Genomic DNA, 18779 nt, shown 5'->3' with positions numbered 1-18779 from the left:
ATACATATAACTTATGTGCATTTATTAAATAATTTCTTGGATTTATCGTTTGAATTTTATTTATCCTTATACTATACATTTCCATAATAATATATTTCAATATTAACAACTTCTTTTTCTATACAATTATATCCTTTTTCAAATAACATCTATTTAATCCTCTATTATTTGTTCGTTCCTCATTTATTAAAAATAATATATGAGTTCTTAAATCTATTGTTTCATCTTCACTGTAAAAATTATATTAAGATTTATCATGATACACTACAACAACAAGAAAATATTTTTATTATTTATAATGTCATAATTTTTATTACTCATAAAGAAACATATCCAATATATATATATAATATAAAGCAGAAAAAAGAATATAGCACATTTTTTAATATAATATCATTATACCGCATTACTTAAATTTAGATAGAACCAAATAAAAATGACAAATAGTATAGTTTTAGTTAAAATAAAATATTTATTTTATCTATACAGGTTAAAATTAATTAATTTTGCAATACTCCAAATAATTAAAAAAAAAATTTTATATTGATAAGATAGTAACAAAAGGATGCAGTTATTGTCTTTGTTATTTTTATTTTTAGAGAGTTTTAAACTATAGACATAAAAAAAGTACATAAAGTATAAAAATGAAGAGATAATTTTAAAAAAATATTTTTAAATATTTCTAGTAAACTTATTTATAAAATGATCAACAACGTATAATACAATTTACGATAAAACTCATTTTATTAATAAATGCTCAAAGAATAAATATATATATATATTTTAATGATCTGACATCAATTTTAAACTAGTGTTGCCCATATTTTTCAAAAAATAAAATAAAATTTTTTTTTTTGTTTATAAATATTTTACTTTACAATTAAAATAGAAAAATATATTCGCTGACAATAGGTATATAAGTGTATATTACGTATATAATTAAATTTTTATTGGGCTTACTAATAATAAGCTTAGTTATTGGTATAAGTTATACCTTTTAAAAATTAAGTTATAATTAAAAAGCATACATTTTCCATAGCATATACTAGTTCTCATATGATAAAAAAAAATAAAAATAAAAGACAACGATTTTTTTAATAATAAATATTCCACTATGTACCTTATAACTACAACGCGTAGAGCTTTTACACAAGAAGAATTTTTAAAATGAATTTTTGATTTAATTCTCTTACAAATTTTTTACGTTCTAAAAAATACTCCCAATTTAACACATCTATATATATTCGTCACATTATTATTAATGGAACACTATAATTTTTACGTTATATAAAATAGAACACTTTATTTATTATAACTAAAATAAAATTTATTAACTTTAAGAATTAAATTATATTAATTATTCTTTTTGTTTAAATATAAATTATTAAGTTCTATAGATATAAAAATAATAAAAATATAATGAAAATATAAAAGTGAATACAGTAAAAAAACGTTTTTAGGAGCCATGATAATTTGAAAAACTTATGAAAAAAATATTATTTTAAATAAAATAATTTACAATAAGAAATAATATCTTTTTTAATGCGAAAACATCATACACAAAATAACATACAATAAACACAGAAATATAATTATTCCATTATTTATATTTTTGACATCCTTATTTTGGAGATAAAAATATATATAATTTTCTATGGATTCTCCAAGAAATACTACTCAACAGCATATATTAAATTATAACTTTTATGTAACTTAAATAAAATACATTAAATATTTAATTAAATATATTTATAAAAGCAGAATATTTTATATTGCATATTGTCTGTTGTATATATTAAATGTAGATATTTACAAAAATATAATATATAACATATATTACATTATATATATAATAATAAATTGATACTAATTTGTGTAAGCAAATTACCTTTGAAAGGAATAATTAACTAAATAAAAATATATAAAATCTTTAAATTTTTAGTATTATATATCATACATATTACCCTACAATGTTTTACAAAAATAAGAAAATTATTTTTTTATGTAATATTTTTATATACATATATAGATATATATATATATAAATATATTTAAAAAGATATATGATTCTAATGTCTTAAGTAATTTTTATATTTTTATGTTCCGTGCCTTGTCAAAATTTCCAAATTTTTGTTTATATAAAAAAACATAACTTATCTTAATAATTAGTACTATCCATCATGAAAAATATATGATGAATAAAATTACATAAATTAATAATTTCCTATTTAATAATATATTATTGCGGATTATATATATTTTCAGTGAAATTATAATTTTTCTATTGATTCATTAAGTAATATTATTACATTCATCTTTATTATTGAACTATTAAATCTTTTCAACAATGTTATTATCATTATGAAGGATATTGAAGCATATCCGCACAAATTATATATGTTACATTAATAGTTAAAATGAAAATAATTAAGAGGTTTATTTACTTCATTTTCATTCTATTTTAGCACTTTATATACATTTATTTTTTACAACTATTTTATTTTTTTCAATATATACTTAACGGTTTAATATTAAAAATACATTTACCTACATTTATATAAAGTAATTTTTACAAAAAAAAAAAAAAAAAAACAACAAAGATTATAGTATAATTTGTTTTTTTCCAACTTACAAATAAATGTATTCATCATAAGTATAAATAATTTGTTTGTACATATTTTTTAATAATATTTTTGTGCACTTCCTTACCTACTCGTTTATACACGGTGAATAATATAAACATGTGCATCTACTCTTAAGTCCATTTTATACGTACACACATTTGTGTGCATAGACAACTGGTGTTACTCCACTTTACAAACGAATAACCACTTTTACCTTTGAATTTTTTATGTTTTTTTTTGTACCTTCTTAAACCTTATTATGTAAATACAAATTAAAACCTTGCAAAGGATTTCTGCATAAAAGTAAAAAAAAGTACTTCCACAATTTTGATGCTATATAAAATGGAGTTCCTATTAATGGAATTCTCTGAGAAACTAATTTATTTAAACAAAGATAGGTTCATGCGCCTTACCACGCATATTTTATCTGCTTCCTCTTTTTAATATACTTAAGAAAAATATCTTTTTCAATGAACTATATACATTGTTGATATTCTCCCTTGTCATATATCACAGTTTCATCATTCGTCTCATTCTATCCTATATACATAAGCATTTACATGGACACACGTGCAAGAGAAAATAAGTAGATAATGTGAGAAATAACATGTAAATAAATTTTCATCATGTATATGCTTATATGTATATATATATTTATGTGAATCCGTTTACAACTTTTCAATGTAAAGCTAATATACCCAAAGAAAGATAGTACAAAAAAAAACAAAAAAATAATATATATATAGATATGTGTTATATGAATAAATGCTTATTTATTCATAAGTAATGTTATCTTATGTACACACAAAATTATGTGCAGAATTATGTCCCAAAATTAATTTAGTTATTAATATATGTAAAATCACCTTTCAAATATAAATGTTTAATTAGATATGTTTAGTTTTAAATGGATAGAGTACACATTAGTGTTTTTAAAAAAATATTTTTCTAATGGAGTCAAAAGCTAAAAAACAATTTACCTACCGATGTAGGACACTTAATCATAGAAGAAATTCCTCAAAAAATATAATAAGGGAAAATAGATAAATCATATCGTGTAAAATACTTTTTATTACGTTTACTTGTTTTAATTTTCTCTTGTTTATTCTGTGCAGTAGAAAATTCTCACATTAACACTATTGATAACACTGTCAAATAAGTCAAAATATAACGGTACTCATAAAAATAAATACAGATTTTATAAAATATATGAAGTTACATATGTGAAAATATATATATGGATGCATATTCCTATGGAATACATGTATTTACATTAGTATATACAAATTTCCATATGTGCATACACATGCACACATGTATATACATGGTATAGCAACATGTATAACACATAAAAATTCTTTAAAATGTTTTTTTTTTCAGTTCTTATATTCTCAATTACTAGGAACGTGTATAATTAGAGGCTTATTTTTGCTGTTTTCAGCCTTTTCAGAAAAACTAAGGAAAGAAAAAATAAATTAGAAAAATTTTGCAAAGAGATACACTTCCATTTCTTTTCTTTCCCTTTTACATTAAATATTCATATGTATATCCATATTCGTTTTTAGAAAAATGTAATTGTAATTTCTGTTATAAAATTGCAAAAAAGGAGTGAAAAAGAGTAATTTCCGAATTTGAAATTAAACATATATATTTTGTGTCATAATTAATCAGATTTTATGCTACTTAAATTTTTTTTATTTTTCTTATTTTCATTTTTTTGGATTTGCTTTTGCATGGCTTGTCGAGATATGGTTTAACTTTTTCTCCATTCTCCCCTTTTTAATTGTAACTCTCGCATTGAACGAGTTATCCTGAGAGAGTTACAAATATTCTAAAAAAAAAAAAAGCGTATCATTCATGTCCATAATATTTTTATTCTTAACGTTTACATATTGTTAATTCACACAACACTCATTTTTTATTTTTAATAAAATTTTTAAATGCCTACTCCTTCAATACTTATGGATACAATGATATATGGTACACCATTCGTCTAAAATATAATAATTTTTATAATTATAATTACATATATCAAAACTAACGTTATATCAGTGTAATATTCTTTTCACAATTCTATGACAATGTTACTCTGATAGAACGCAAATTCTATTCTTTCTCTAATTTAAAGATATTTACACAAGGTAATTCAAATAAAATTTAATAATATTTTATTTTTGTATTTTAATTTTTCACGTGTTAAATACAAAAAAAAGTTAAAACGAAAAAAGTGAGATAAAAGGGAAAATAAACAATAAATAGTAAACTTTTTATTGACATATATATGTGTGTAATTTATATTCAGTACTCATATGCATATGTATTTTTTTAAAAAAAATTCAAAAAGAAGAGAAAAGATAAGAAAAAGAATATATATATTAGTGTAATATAATCATTTTACATAAGTATATATATTATATACACATAAGATAATATTTTAATAAAATACAGCAACGATTAATATTAATAAACAGAAATACATGTAAATATTTTTTTATTGAAATTCTTAGCAGCATTTTGTCTTTTAGCACTTAGAATATTTCTTATAAATTATTCTCATATACTCTCTCTCTTTATTATATTTTTTAAAAAAACAAACATCTACGCATTATTGCATTGACTAAACGAAACATTATAATAATATTTTAATATTATTACTGAAACATATATTAATATTTTATTATAATTTTCGCTTTAGTCTATAAAAATATAAATTTAATAAATTAAATTTAATTATAATATTACTAGCAAATTATTCGTATACGAAATCACTTGCATTACACTTATTTAATTAAAACATATAAAAATATATAATAATTTTTAAACACAACTTATTAAAACTTATGTGGTCAAAAAAAGAAATAGTCATATATATATGAATTATATAAAAAAAATAATATATTTTTTTTAATTTCATTTGTTTTAAAAATTGGGCCATATAAATGGATTATTAATTGTCATCATAAACTATACATATTTATATACAACTTTAAAATCATGTTAACTTTATTATATATTAGTATACATGAAAATTAGGAAATATATATAAAAAAACATTTACACATTATTTTACGATTGTTCAAGTAATATATAATTTTTCAGTACCACTAATGATAATTTAGCGTTTTACAGATATATACTCACATTAAAATTTGTTTAATTATAAAAAATATGAAAAATGTATTTATCCATACTATATATTAACATATGTTTAAAATTAATTAATTTATTTAACATTTATATAATGTAAAAAATAAAAAAAAATGTAAATAGTTTTCGCATATTTCAAATGTAATATATATTTAAGTGGTCTAAAATTTAATCAACACTCTAAAGTTAATAAATGTTTCTAAATCTTCATTTTAAACGTAAATAAACAGAATCTATAATTTGGTAAACACATATAAATAATCAAAATTTAATAAGGAAATGTTTTTATTAAGTAAATATTCAAATATATATAAATCAAAAAAAAACTGAAAGTGTATTAATATAGTTTTATCATTAATTAAGTCTTATATCATATTTCTCATAAAATATATTTTATAGAATGAATATTAAAATTAATATTTACTAAAAACAATACATATATACATCTTAAAATAACAAAACATATGCACTTTCTTACATTAAATTCCAAGCAATACACCTTTATAACCAGTTTAAAAATAATAATACATTTCTTTGTAACCTGAAAAAATAGTTTTTATCGAATAGAACAAAATACATTATAGAAAGTAGCACATTTAAATAAATATATATATTAGCACAAAATTTCAATAAAATTATATAAATTTTCCTACTTATATACTAATGTTAACTCACAAAATTTTTTTATGATAAAAATCTAATTAAATAAAAACTAAATATATTTTTTGAAAAAACATATTTTAATAAGTTGCAATAATACTTTATAATAAAAATTAATATATATTAAAAACTTAAAAATTTCAAAAAAATTAAGAACTTAATTTACACTTTCGGGTAAAAAAGTGCATGTATACGTTGGTATATTTATAAAATTTAAGAAATTATGGTTATTCTTAATATGTTAATAAGTAAAGATATAACTATCTCTACCTTATATTAATGACTTCATTGCAGAAAGTAACATACTAAATATTATTCATTTTACCTTTTTCTTAACTTAATTTTTTCAAATTTTTTAACTTTTTTATGGTAGTAAATAATTCCTGATATGAGTGTCACTCCTAATATAACGAAAGGTAAGAAATATATTAATATACCACATAAGCCATTTGTTGCATATACCTTCATTTTAATTTGGCCACTCTCCGATGTAGTATATGTCCACAAAGGCCTTAAAAAATCTGCTAAATCTTTTCCTATAAAATTTCCAAAATTTTGTCCTAAAAACTTCCAAATGTTTTTATCATACATGCTCAGTAATTGGCGCAACATATTTATAAGACCACAACCCACAAATAAATCTAATATTAGTGATAGTGATAATGACAAAAACAATAATAAAGGTAAGGCAATTCGTAGTCTATATTTTTTAAACATTATTTCTTTGTACAACTTATCACTTATTACCCTGTTATTTTTAAGAAAATTCTCATAATCAAGTTCTTTAAATATATTTTTTTCTAAATAAGAAAATTTTTTTGTTTCAAAAATAAAAGATTTAATTTTTTTTTCCTGTTTATGATTTTTACAATTATTTAAAGAACTTACATTTAATAGTTTCTTTCTTGTTAGCTCTCTTTTTTCATTAATATAAGTATGTTCCCTTTTGTTCTCTCCATTATAGGGTACCTCTTCTTTTAAACTCATAGTACTTAAATGAGAATTCTGCTTATTTTTTGTTAGTAATCTATAAATTCTTGTATCTAATTTTCTAAGAACATCGTAGTTTTCATCGAAATATTTCTTAAAAGATGACTAAAATAAAAAAAAAAATATTTGTTATATAAATACTAGGAAATAACTTTCCCAAAAACATTTCTAATAAAAATATAACAAGAAAAGAATGAAAAATGGAAATATTCTTATATAATATTATATCACCATATCATTAAGTAAGTTTATTCTCCAAGTTAAAAGGTCAAATGCTGTAATTTCAATTAAAAACCATAGTTTCATTTTCTTCTTTATAATATGGCTATTTAATATTATAATATATTAAGTAATAAATTAACAATAATATAATAATCTTTTAATAATAAAAGGTACTATAACTATTTATTTAATTTTTCCTTTTTTTTTGTTTTCGTAAAATTTATTAGAAATTATGTAAATATAATATTTTTTACAATTAAGACAAGGAAATACAGATTTAAAAATATAGTGAAGAAAGTTTATTTTAATATAATTTTTAGAAAACTAATATTTATTAAAATGGAGCAATTTGAGTTTATCCATAAATATTATATATACATAATTTATTGTAGTATAGTAATTAAATTATTTATAATATACTTTAAAAATAAAACAAAAAACAATATAAGTTTCTTTAGCATTTCCAAATTGGCTTTATGTAGAATATGGAATATACAGAATATATAGAATATAGATAAATTTATTGTTCTATATATTAAAAGAACAGTAACTAATTTTAACTGTGCTTCTCCGTCAGAAATTATAATTATATAAATATTATACTTTAGAGCAGCTTATTATTAATAAATAATATTATTATGATAATATAATTGTAGACATAATTAAATAAGAAAGTTATTTACAAATTTTTATGATTTATTAATAACAGCACTTATGTTTTCTAGTGGTTTTTTATATATTTAACAAATCGAATTTATATTGCGCTACCAAAACCGTAAAACATTATATATTTAAAAGGTAAATAATTTATGATTTTTCACGTTTGCATAATAATTCTCGAATGTTATATTTTTTAATTATATTTGATTCATATCATTATTTGTAAATATTATGTTTCTAAATTCCTTTACTTAAATATTTTCTTTATTAATTAAATATATTTATTTAGAAATATTGTCGATATAATTAAAAAAAAAAATAAATATCAGTTACCATGTTATGAAATATATTGTTATCAGGATAAACTACTAAGATAAATTATTCATATGTCGAGTCTTTCAATAATAATATAAATTTATATTATTTATAGTCAATTTATTATATCATAGGTATTCAAGAAATTCTTACAAAAAGATTTTGAATGTATAATTATGTACTTGTAATAATAATATAATAAATATAAATATCCTTTCATATTATTGTATGGAATTATGAGATATAATATTAATATTCTGAATCAAACAATTCTTACATAAATTAATTTTACTCTAATAAAAGTGGACCATTTTTCATCAATATTCTGAATTTCAATCCCCAATATGTAACGATATTTTTCATTATCTCTAATGTATTAACTTAATTTTTATAGATATTATACATTTTATTTGAACACTTTTTAAAATAAAAATATGGTTTTAACATATTGATTAAATAAATTATAAAATATAAAACAAAATAAAAGATAGATAACTAAAAAAAGAGAAAATGTTTCAAAAATATTATTATAAATCTACGTAGCATAAAAAAAAATTAAAAAATAAATCTACACAAAAAATTGAACAAATTATTCTTAGATCTATATATAATTATGTTTATTTTATATATATATAAATACAATGATTTTCCAAAAAATATGTCAGTTGTTAAATGTTCGTATTCACATATATTACTCGTTTTTTTTTTATTATTTTCTTAAATATATTTCTATATGCAATTATGTAAATGTTTTTCTTTTTTTTTCCTTTATCCTCACATTTCTCAATAGAAGGATTTTACTATTTATCCATATATATTTTTCAAAATCATAGACTTCATGTATTAATAATAGTTCACGAAATTACTTTTTCTTTTCTTTTTATATATAAACTCTTAATTACATAAAAATTTATTTTTATAAAAATATAACCATAAAAAAAAAAATAAAAAACTATTAAACACTATAAATTTACGCAAAGATTAATATATTTAAGGATATGCTAATTTACATGGAATCATTTAGTTAAGAAAAATTTTTAGTATAATTTTGGTTAATTTTAAAAAAAAGGAAATTTTGAACATTATAATAATTGGAGAATAATAACTAAAAAATAATATATTTATTGGATGATCTTTTTAAGGTATATTTATAATTATAACTTTTATTTGTGTAAATATTTCATGACATATTATACTATAATTTTTCTTTATGTAATGTTTATTATTATAGAAATGTAAAAAAAAAAAAAATTTATTATATACATAAATAATTATAACTTTAATTAATATACTCAACACATTGTTATTATATTTTTATTTAGAAGAGAACATTATATAATATATTAAATAGAAAATTACATTACGTAAAAGCTAGTACCTCGTAGATTATTATTATACTCATTTATTTGCATTGTTAATAGTGCGTGATTATATATATATTTTTATATATTTTCCATACATGTTCAAAAAGACATGCGTGAATATCGAAATAATTATATGTATTTGTTTTTTCGTATAATCTCTAGAATTAATGTAATTATATATGTACCAAAAAATCAAACTACATTTCATTTATAAGCATATCATAATATAAATGAAAAGTATTTTTAATATGAATTTAATATGTTTTATCTAAATTTATTAATATAAATAAATACTTAAACATATGAATTTACATATATTGTAGATTCATAAAATTATAACTTTTTACTTTGTAGAACAAAATGCAATATGTATGACTGATAAAATCTTATAAATATATTTTTAAGAATTTGATTATATTTACCCATATAAGGAAAATATATATCTAAATATGATGACTTGTACATATTTATCCTGATAAAAGAAAAAAAGTAATAATAAAACTTAAGCATTAATTGGTGAATTTATAAAACATTACTAAAAAAATGAGATAGAAATATTAAAAAATATTTATAATAAAATCATATATATATAAAATTAAAAATAAATGCAATTATTAATAACATAAAAATAATTATTAAAATAAGAGACAGTAGATGCTCAATATTATAGATTACAAAAACAATATTATTGCCTTATTCAAACAGTCTTTATCAATCATGTTTAAAAAAAGGTACAATGAATTTAGATAAACTAGAGAAGAAAAATTCAATTATATGAAAGTTTCAAAATATGAATTCGGTAATGAATGAAAATAGTATATTTTTCTCTAAATGAAATAAAAATATGTTGTATTCATAAAATTATTTAACCATTTCTGTTGAGGGATTGACGTAAACAACATATCTTTTTTTATTAGAAGTAAAAAATTTTTATTAGAATAGAAAAGAATACGTATATTTTTTTCTATATATTAACAATAGCTTAACTAATTTGTTGTAATATATTATGTTAGATATATTAAATGAAGCCTTGGGTATTTTAGATTTTTAAACAATTACTAAAGCAAAAACAATTTCAATAAATGATCTATAAATATTTGATTAATTTTAATTAATTAATTTTATCTTTTAATGATACAAAAAAGCAAATGAAATATATACTATATTTATTTAAAAATTTTTAGTAACATATATATTTTAATAATACTTACAAAATTAAGTTACTTTATTCTTAATAAAAATACTAAAATAATATATTTTTTAATTCTTCATTTAATTGCAACGGTTCAGGACCGTCAAAACAATAAAAACGTATAAATAGTCCATTATTACAAAGTGTATTTTTTTTAGTATATATTTTTAATTTCATATATATATATATTAAAAAAAAAGAAAAGTTACTTAAAATTATTGTTACAATAAATATATTTTGCTCTATGCTTCTAATGATGCCAATTTTATATAATAAACATTAATTCTTCTTCTTAGTAAAATATAGACATAAATATATATAAATGTATATAAATACATACAATTCATTTCATAAAACACAAAAGAACACATCTTTCGTTTAAGTTTAAAACCAATAATATATTTTCTTGAAAACATGAAAAAATAATTTCAGACCAGTATGTGATTCTAAATAATATGCATAACTGCTTTCTAGAAATTTAAATTATCACCGATAAATATATTTATATTAATTGTAGCATAATTTATTAATTTTTTACAACAATCATATATTTATAAAAACATATTTCAATATACAACAATGTATATTATGTTACAATGAGAGTTTTAAATACCAATTTGAAAACATTAAAAAATTCAAATACACAAGAACATAAAAAATATAACTATTTACATTTTTATATCGAAGATATCAGATATACACACCTATATATAATACATTTGATATTATATGCATGTTTATTAAGTATATCAGTAATAATATGATAGTTTTTCATACTAAAAGCTTCTCTAGATAAAGATATACATTCCCTATTATTTATTTTACTCAGACATGAACTTAATTTTTTCATATTTTTCATTATTCCTTAAAATCTTATAAATTGCAATTATAAGTATAACAGATAATATAACGATAAAAATGCTATAAAGTATAACATAAGGATGCATTTCTAAAAATTCTGCCAACTTACATGTAACTTCATAAAAAAAATTACCTAATGGATTCTCTTTAATTGTTGTCCATTCAACTTTCAAAAATGTTAATCCTGGTGATATTGGTATTCCTATTCCCAGGAATAAAAAAATAAAAAATAGGGTAAAACCAAAACCGTAATTCCTAAATTTTATTTTCTTTAAATCTATATCACAAATTCTTCTCTTTTTTTCAACAAAATCATCAAAATCTTTTTTCTTTATCCATTTTTTTTGAAAATGAAAATGTTTTCCATCAAACATTCCATTATTATTATCTATAATTTCCGTGTAGTATTCCTGCTTATTTAGTAAATTTCCGTTTGATTGTTTGTTTTTACCTTTGGTCAATTTTTCATTATTACATATATTTATTTTCTTGCAATTCATACTATTTGATATATCTTCTGTTAAACCTACTGTGCTTGAATCCTGATCCTTTTTATATTTTGCTAGTAGTCGATAATGTATTGCTCCTGATATACTATCGAGATTCCATTTCACATTCAATGATTTGATAAACATTATCTAAAAAAAAAGAGAAGTGTAAATATTTGCCACATATTAGAATACAGAATGTAATGATAAAAAACATAATTAATTAATATATAAAACTAAGAATATAAATAATAAAATTGTCTTTAAATGGAATAATCATAGTACATCACTGCTAAAATGATATATCGAAGCTAAAATTATAAACGCAGAAAATTTAATGCATAATATTAGCTTAATTATTTGCTCCATATTATAGACCATTAATATTCTAATATGTTAAAAAAGAAATAAAATAATATTATTGTAATATATTTCAAATTAAGAAGAATACTATATTTGTTTAAAATATTTATTTTTATTATTGCTTCTTAAACAGTTAATATAATGCAAAAAACTAAGTGGAGTTTTACATCTACAAAAAAAAAATTAAAACTTTATATGTATATTATAAAATTTTTAACTTAATATTATCAAAAAAAAAAGCAAAATTCATTTATAATAAAATATTATACATTTATAAATATTCAAAATATATAATTTTATTGATTAAAGTAGTGCACTGATAAAATAATTGTTTTTATTATACTTTTTCATAATAATGTAAAAATGAACAAATATGTTTTTTAAATATTTAGAAATATTGTGCTTATATAGAATACATAGAAGATATATAATATATATATAATACGTTTCTCTACATATTGCAAAAATAATTACTAATTTTATTTAATCTATCCTATAAATTATTCTAATTTTATTAACATTATATTTAAAATAAAAATGTTATTATTCTTAGAAATATTAGTCTTATAAATAACAAAATAGCTTTAATAATTCATAAAAAAACTTTATATATTACGTTAATTATAACAAAGTTTAGTTACTGCTCATTTAAATAACTAATTTATAGACCATAATATAATTAAAAAAAATTATTTAATTTCGAACTAAGTAATTCTTGAAAAAATATATTTTTTAATGGAAAATAATGACTAATTTTTTATTTTTGTAAAATAATTTTTAATAATTATTATTTTTAATTAATTTTAATTTATATGATAATTTGTAAATGAAATGTTTCTTAATTGTTAATATTTTTTTTTTAGTTAAATATATGTACTTAGAAGAAATTCAATGAAAAAGAAATAATAATTCTTACACAAAATATCTTAATATCAAAGTAACCTTGATTCAGTAATATGCGTGTTTAATTCTTTTATTAATATATATATATATATATCGTTAGTTATAAATTTAATTTATGATATATATTTAATTAATATTTACAAAATTAAAATAAATCAACAATTACGAAACTCCTCTAGAAATATCACAAAAGTAGGTATCGTTCAATTTACTTCTGACATATTTTATTATTTAAAATTAATCATATCCCATGTATGTTATTACTAAAATTATAAATTACACTAATATATGAGAAATCCTCTTAGCAGTATTATTAATAATTAAATATAACCTTTTTATAGTCTTATTTATACTGATTAAAAATAGTAATATAATTACATAAACGTTTGCAATATTTAAAACCAACAAAAAAAATAAAATAAAATAAAATAAAATAAAATAAATGAAAGTAAATTTATTAAAATAGCAATTTTAGAATTTAGTATAACTTAAAGAAAATAACTAATAAAACAACATAGAAATAGAATAAATTACAATATGTAATAATATCGTTAAGAAATACGAAATGTTAATATATAAAATATTAAATAATATATCTCAGAAAATTATTTTATATATATATATTTTTTATTAAAATATTATAGAGTATAGAACAAATTATTTATATCTTATTCATGCATAAATAAGTACTTCCCTTTATAAAATAGGAAATTATAACTCTTACTCAACTAATATAAATGAAATTAAGGTGATTTTTTATGAAATGTACATTCAAAAGAATAAATATTAATATACAAAGGTTTTTATACATTACACTGTGTTTCATCTTGTGAATGGCGATAACTATAAAAATATTATATATTTTATATATTATTTAAACAATATAATATTAATTTCATTATAATTGTTCTATGAAAAATTACTATTATAAAAAATAAATAATTAAAAAAAAAAAAAAAAAAATACTTCTAAATTATATATATATTTATTTAATAATTTACAGTTATTTATATAATCTGATTGTTTTGTAACAATTGTAATATAATTTTATTGCTCAAATTTACTTTAAACTTAATTTGTTTTACCTACAGATATTCATATTATTCAATTTTTCATTAAAGTATTTTTCTTCATATGTTTATCCTTGTTTAATATTTATACATTATTATAACAATGTTATATTATATGCGTGCTGTGATTATATATATTTTAATCATTAATAATTTTATATTTTACTCTACATAATTAAACTATTATTATATTTCTCTCCCCAATAAATGCAACAGTGGGATCATTATTTTGTATAAATATTTTTGTTCTATTATACGAGTTATGATGTATTTTATTCATTAAAATTTTATTTTTTTTCTTTTTATATTTCATCATTAAATTTAATAGTGCATTCTTTAGACATATATAATATATTTTACTAATATACATTTATAGTAATAGAATATATTATACATTTTTAAGAAACAACATAAATATGTATATATATATATAATACAAGTATATATATACAACACAATATTTTTAACTTCTTTTTATCTAATAAAAGGTACCTTTATGTTTAGTAGATCTTCGTTTTATACCAAATAAAAAAATATCATGATAAGATATTTGACAATATATTCATTCGTTTCTCTTGTAATATGATAATAAGCACAATTTTTTTTACAAATAAAAATACTTTAATTCTATTGTTCTATTGAGTTTTATAAAACTTTTCGATGATCAATATTTATTTTGTTCTTGTATAATATTTTCTAAAATGAGAAAATATAATGAATATACAGTATATAAAAAATTTATTTATAGATATAAATATATAATAGAAATTACTTAAATTATAATTATTATTTCTCTGCTTAAATTTTCATTATTCGTATTAAGAGATGATGATACACTTATGTGGAGTATTTAAAAAAAAACGTTTTTTTATGTATTGTTATGCATCTACATAAACTACTTCTAAAATTAAACTTTAAATTTTATATGGCCGAATTTACAATATATATAAGCATTTTCTTTATTGTTTATTATTCAATGTACTATTGACATATAATATATGATATATTTTTCAGTATGTACTTTTTTAACGCTCTAATAACAATTAATTACATCGAAATGTTTTAATCTATCATTTTTTCATGTTATCCTATTATTACATTACATTACATTATAACTTCTTTCATATTACTCCATATAAAAAGTATTTAACTCGAATAAACATAATAAATTATAATCTCTATATCAGAATTAATTTTATCTTTGATTTCACATTTGGATTATGAAACCAGTAAGTATTCAAATTTCTAACTTAATTTTTTCATTTTTTTTACTTAAAATTTTCTATATATATTAATAATTCTTTTTATATATATAATATGCCAAATTGATATCTTATTTTATATTAAATTACAATATTATGTTCTATACTTTTATTATAATATATTCTTCTTAGATGATGTAATTTCTGAATGTTTCTTCTTTTACTTTTTTTTATTTTGTAGAATATCTGTATTATATTCTGTCTCATTATATATATAGATTTTTACTTTTTTTATTATATAAGTAATTTATATTGTTTTTATCATTCTATGAACGAATATGTTTTTCTAAATTTTCTTGTATTATGAATTTACATTTTTAGATATGTCCTTTTTAGTCTCCTTTGATCTACCCATATCCCAATGGCTCATAATTTTATCAAATCATTCAACAATAATATTTTTATATTAATGTATTATATCAATATATTTTTTATTATTACCATGTAATATTTTTTAATATATATTAATTCTTTTAAATATCTGATTTCGCAATAATTTTCTAAAATTATTTAGCTTTTAATGCATCATAATGTTCCATGTATAAGTTCAACCAATTTTAAATGTTTATTTTTTTATTATACATTTCATGAAGGATGATAATATATATGATGTCCATCTGTGCGATAACTTTCACTCAAATGTTCTTGCATATATTCTTCATTTTCGTAATCCTGAATTCTTTTTTTTTTCAATAATTGTGATTTTAACCATGATTTAAATGTAGTAAACTAATTAAAAATTAAAAATATATGATATATTAAATTTTATTATAATAATAATTAACATTTTATGATATAAATTATTACAATTAAAATGTAGTATTTAATTTTTACATAAGATTTGTATTTACTTTATACAAAATGAATGAAAAGAAAAAAATTCCTAAAAGTGGGAAAATAACTGCCATGATAATATTAGAATATGGAATAGAATCTATTTGCTCTGAGATTGCAGATGACTCTTTTTCCATACTTATCACAATATGTCCTTCCATATCAATGATGGTTTCTAAGCCTTTTACTTTACATGATAAAGGGTGGTTTTCATTTATATGAGCCCCTTTAATATAATCAAATACTTTACAATATTTCTTATTTTTTATATTATCACTGTTACAACTATTTTTTGTATTAATATATATTTCATAATTTCGATTAATATAATTGCTCAAATTTTGATTGCATGTAAATCTTTTATCATTCAGGTATGTCTCAATGGTATTATAATTTGTAGCATAATCGTATACACTTTTCATTTTATCAAAATCATCCTTCAAATGAGGAAAATCAAATAAATCACATTTTTTATCTTTATCAGGCTCATTAAAATTTTCTTTTAGCTTAAGAATAATCTCACTAATATCATTATTGACTTTTTTGTCTCTAAATGGTAAATTAAATAAACGATCATACATCCAGAACTTCACAATTGTGCAAGAATCATGTTTGGATTGACCAGTAAATGACAATTTAGCAAAATTTTCGAAAATTCCTGTATAATTCTCACAAAATTCGAAAACACCATCGTAATTATTTAACTCATTGTCTAATTTTCCACATATATCATCGGATATATAGGGCTTATTATTATTTAGTTTATTATAATTAAGTGTATAAGGAAGTGAAATGCCTAAACCATCCTGATAATTGATAAAAAATAAATAATATATATATATTTATAATAAATAAATCCTTTACTTGAATATAATCTTTTTTTTTATTTCTACGCCCTATATTATATTAAAGTAAAGAGATATAAAAAAATATATTTTAATGAATATACACTTTATCCGACATTATTAACATTTATCGTATTTGATAAAATATATACTATCGGGACAATAATAATATTTAAGGACATTAAGTTTTTATGTTTAAACAATTATAACTCACGATATGTGTACTCTTATTTTATTTTATTTTATTTTATTTTAATTCTTATAAATAATAGAATATTTCTTGAAAAAACGTATTTCTCAATTTTAAAATATGTAAAAATCTTAAAAACATAATTATGCAATTATATAATAAAAATATTTAATAATAAAAAGAAATAATAATAATATAAAATAATTAATAATCAATACATGTTTAAAAAAATGGTCAAAAATAATATTTAAACATTTTATTTATATATATATTTTTCAATTCTTGCTATATTTTACATTTTTAATGTAAATAGTCTTTTTTATAAACATGTACAAAATACATGATTCCAATAGATATATGTATGTATATTCATTCATCATTTCAATTACTTATTTTATTAGAATAAGCCAATTCTTTAACATTATAAAAATGATCTTTATATTAATTTGGCAACTGTTTCCCATGTAAGTATGCGTTTTCACTATATTAATTACAGATATATATAACTTATAATGAGGAGTATACAGATGAATAGAAAATCAAATTATAATTGTCTATTAATTAACGTAATTTGCTTATATAAATATCTTTCATATATATTGAAATAATGTAATTAAAAATATTTTTATAATAAGAACTAAAAAAAAGTAACATACAGTCATCCCTGTATCATTAAAATTTGCTTAAGAATAAATGACTACAATGTTCAAAATAATTTCTCAGCATCTCTACATTTCATCCGTTTATTATACTGAATGATTACTACTATTATAATATAACTTTTCAAAC

At 18.6% G+C, this 18779-nt stretch overlaps 3 protein-coding genes across 3 annotated transcripts; all 3 read right to left on the bottom strand.

The window, feature by feature from the left end:
• Positions 1-6752: 6752 nt before the first annotated feature.
• MKS88_001743 (uncharacterized protein) lies at positions 6753-7727 on the bottom strand (the record flags this gene model as incomplete). The annotated part of the gene is made up of 2 exons (XM_067214698.1): positions 6753-7526; positions 7653-7727. The coding sequence occupies 2 exons, from the start codon at positions 7725-7727 to the stop codon at positions 6753-6755; spliced, it is 849 nt and encodes a 282-aa protein (XP_067074629.1).
• Positions 7728-11995: 4268 nt separating this feature from the next.
• On the bottom strand, positions 11996-12892 carry MKS88_001742 (uncharacterized protein; the record flags this gene model as incomplete). The annotated part of the gene is made up of 2 exons (XM_067214697.1): positions 11996-12673; positions 12809-12892. 2 exons carry the CDS (start codon positions 12890-12892, stop codon positions 11996-11998), a joined length of 762 nt encoding a protein of 253 aa, XP_067074628.1.
• A 3814-nt stretch (positions 12893-16706) lies between these two features.
• Positions 16707-17982, bottom strand: MKS88_001741 (uncharacterized protein; the record flags this gene model as incomplete). The annotated part of the gene is made up of 3 exons (XM_067214696.1): positions 16707-16850; positions 17024-17761; positions 17953-17982. 3 exons carry the CDS (start codon positions 17980-17982, stop codon positions 16707-16709), a joined length of 912 nt encoding a protein of 303 aa, XP_067074627.1.
• Between the last annotated feature and the right edge of the window lie 797 nt (positions 17983-18779).

Source organism: Plasmodium brasilianum, chromosome 6 (genome assembly GCF_023973825.1).
Source record: "Plasmodium brasilianum strain Bolivian I chromosome 6, whole genome shotgun sequence".
NCBI classification, from domain to species: domain Eukaryota; phylum Apicomplexa; class Aconoidasida; order Haemosporida; family Plasmodiidae; genus Plasmodium; species Plasmodium brasilianum.
Note: the sequence above shows the minus strand (reverse complement) of the source record. Positions and strands in the feature narration are given on the sequence as shown.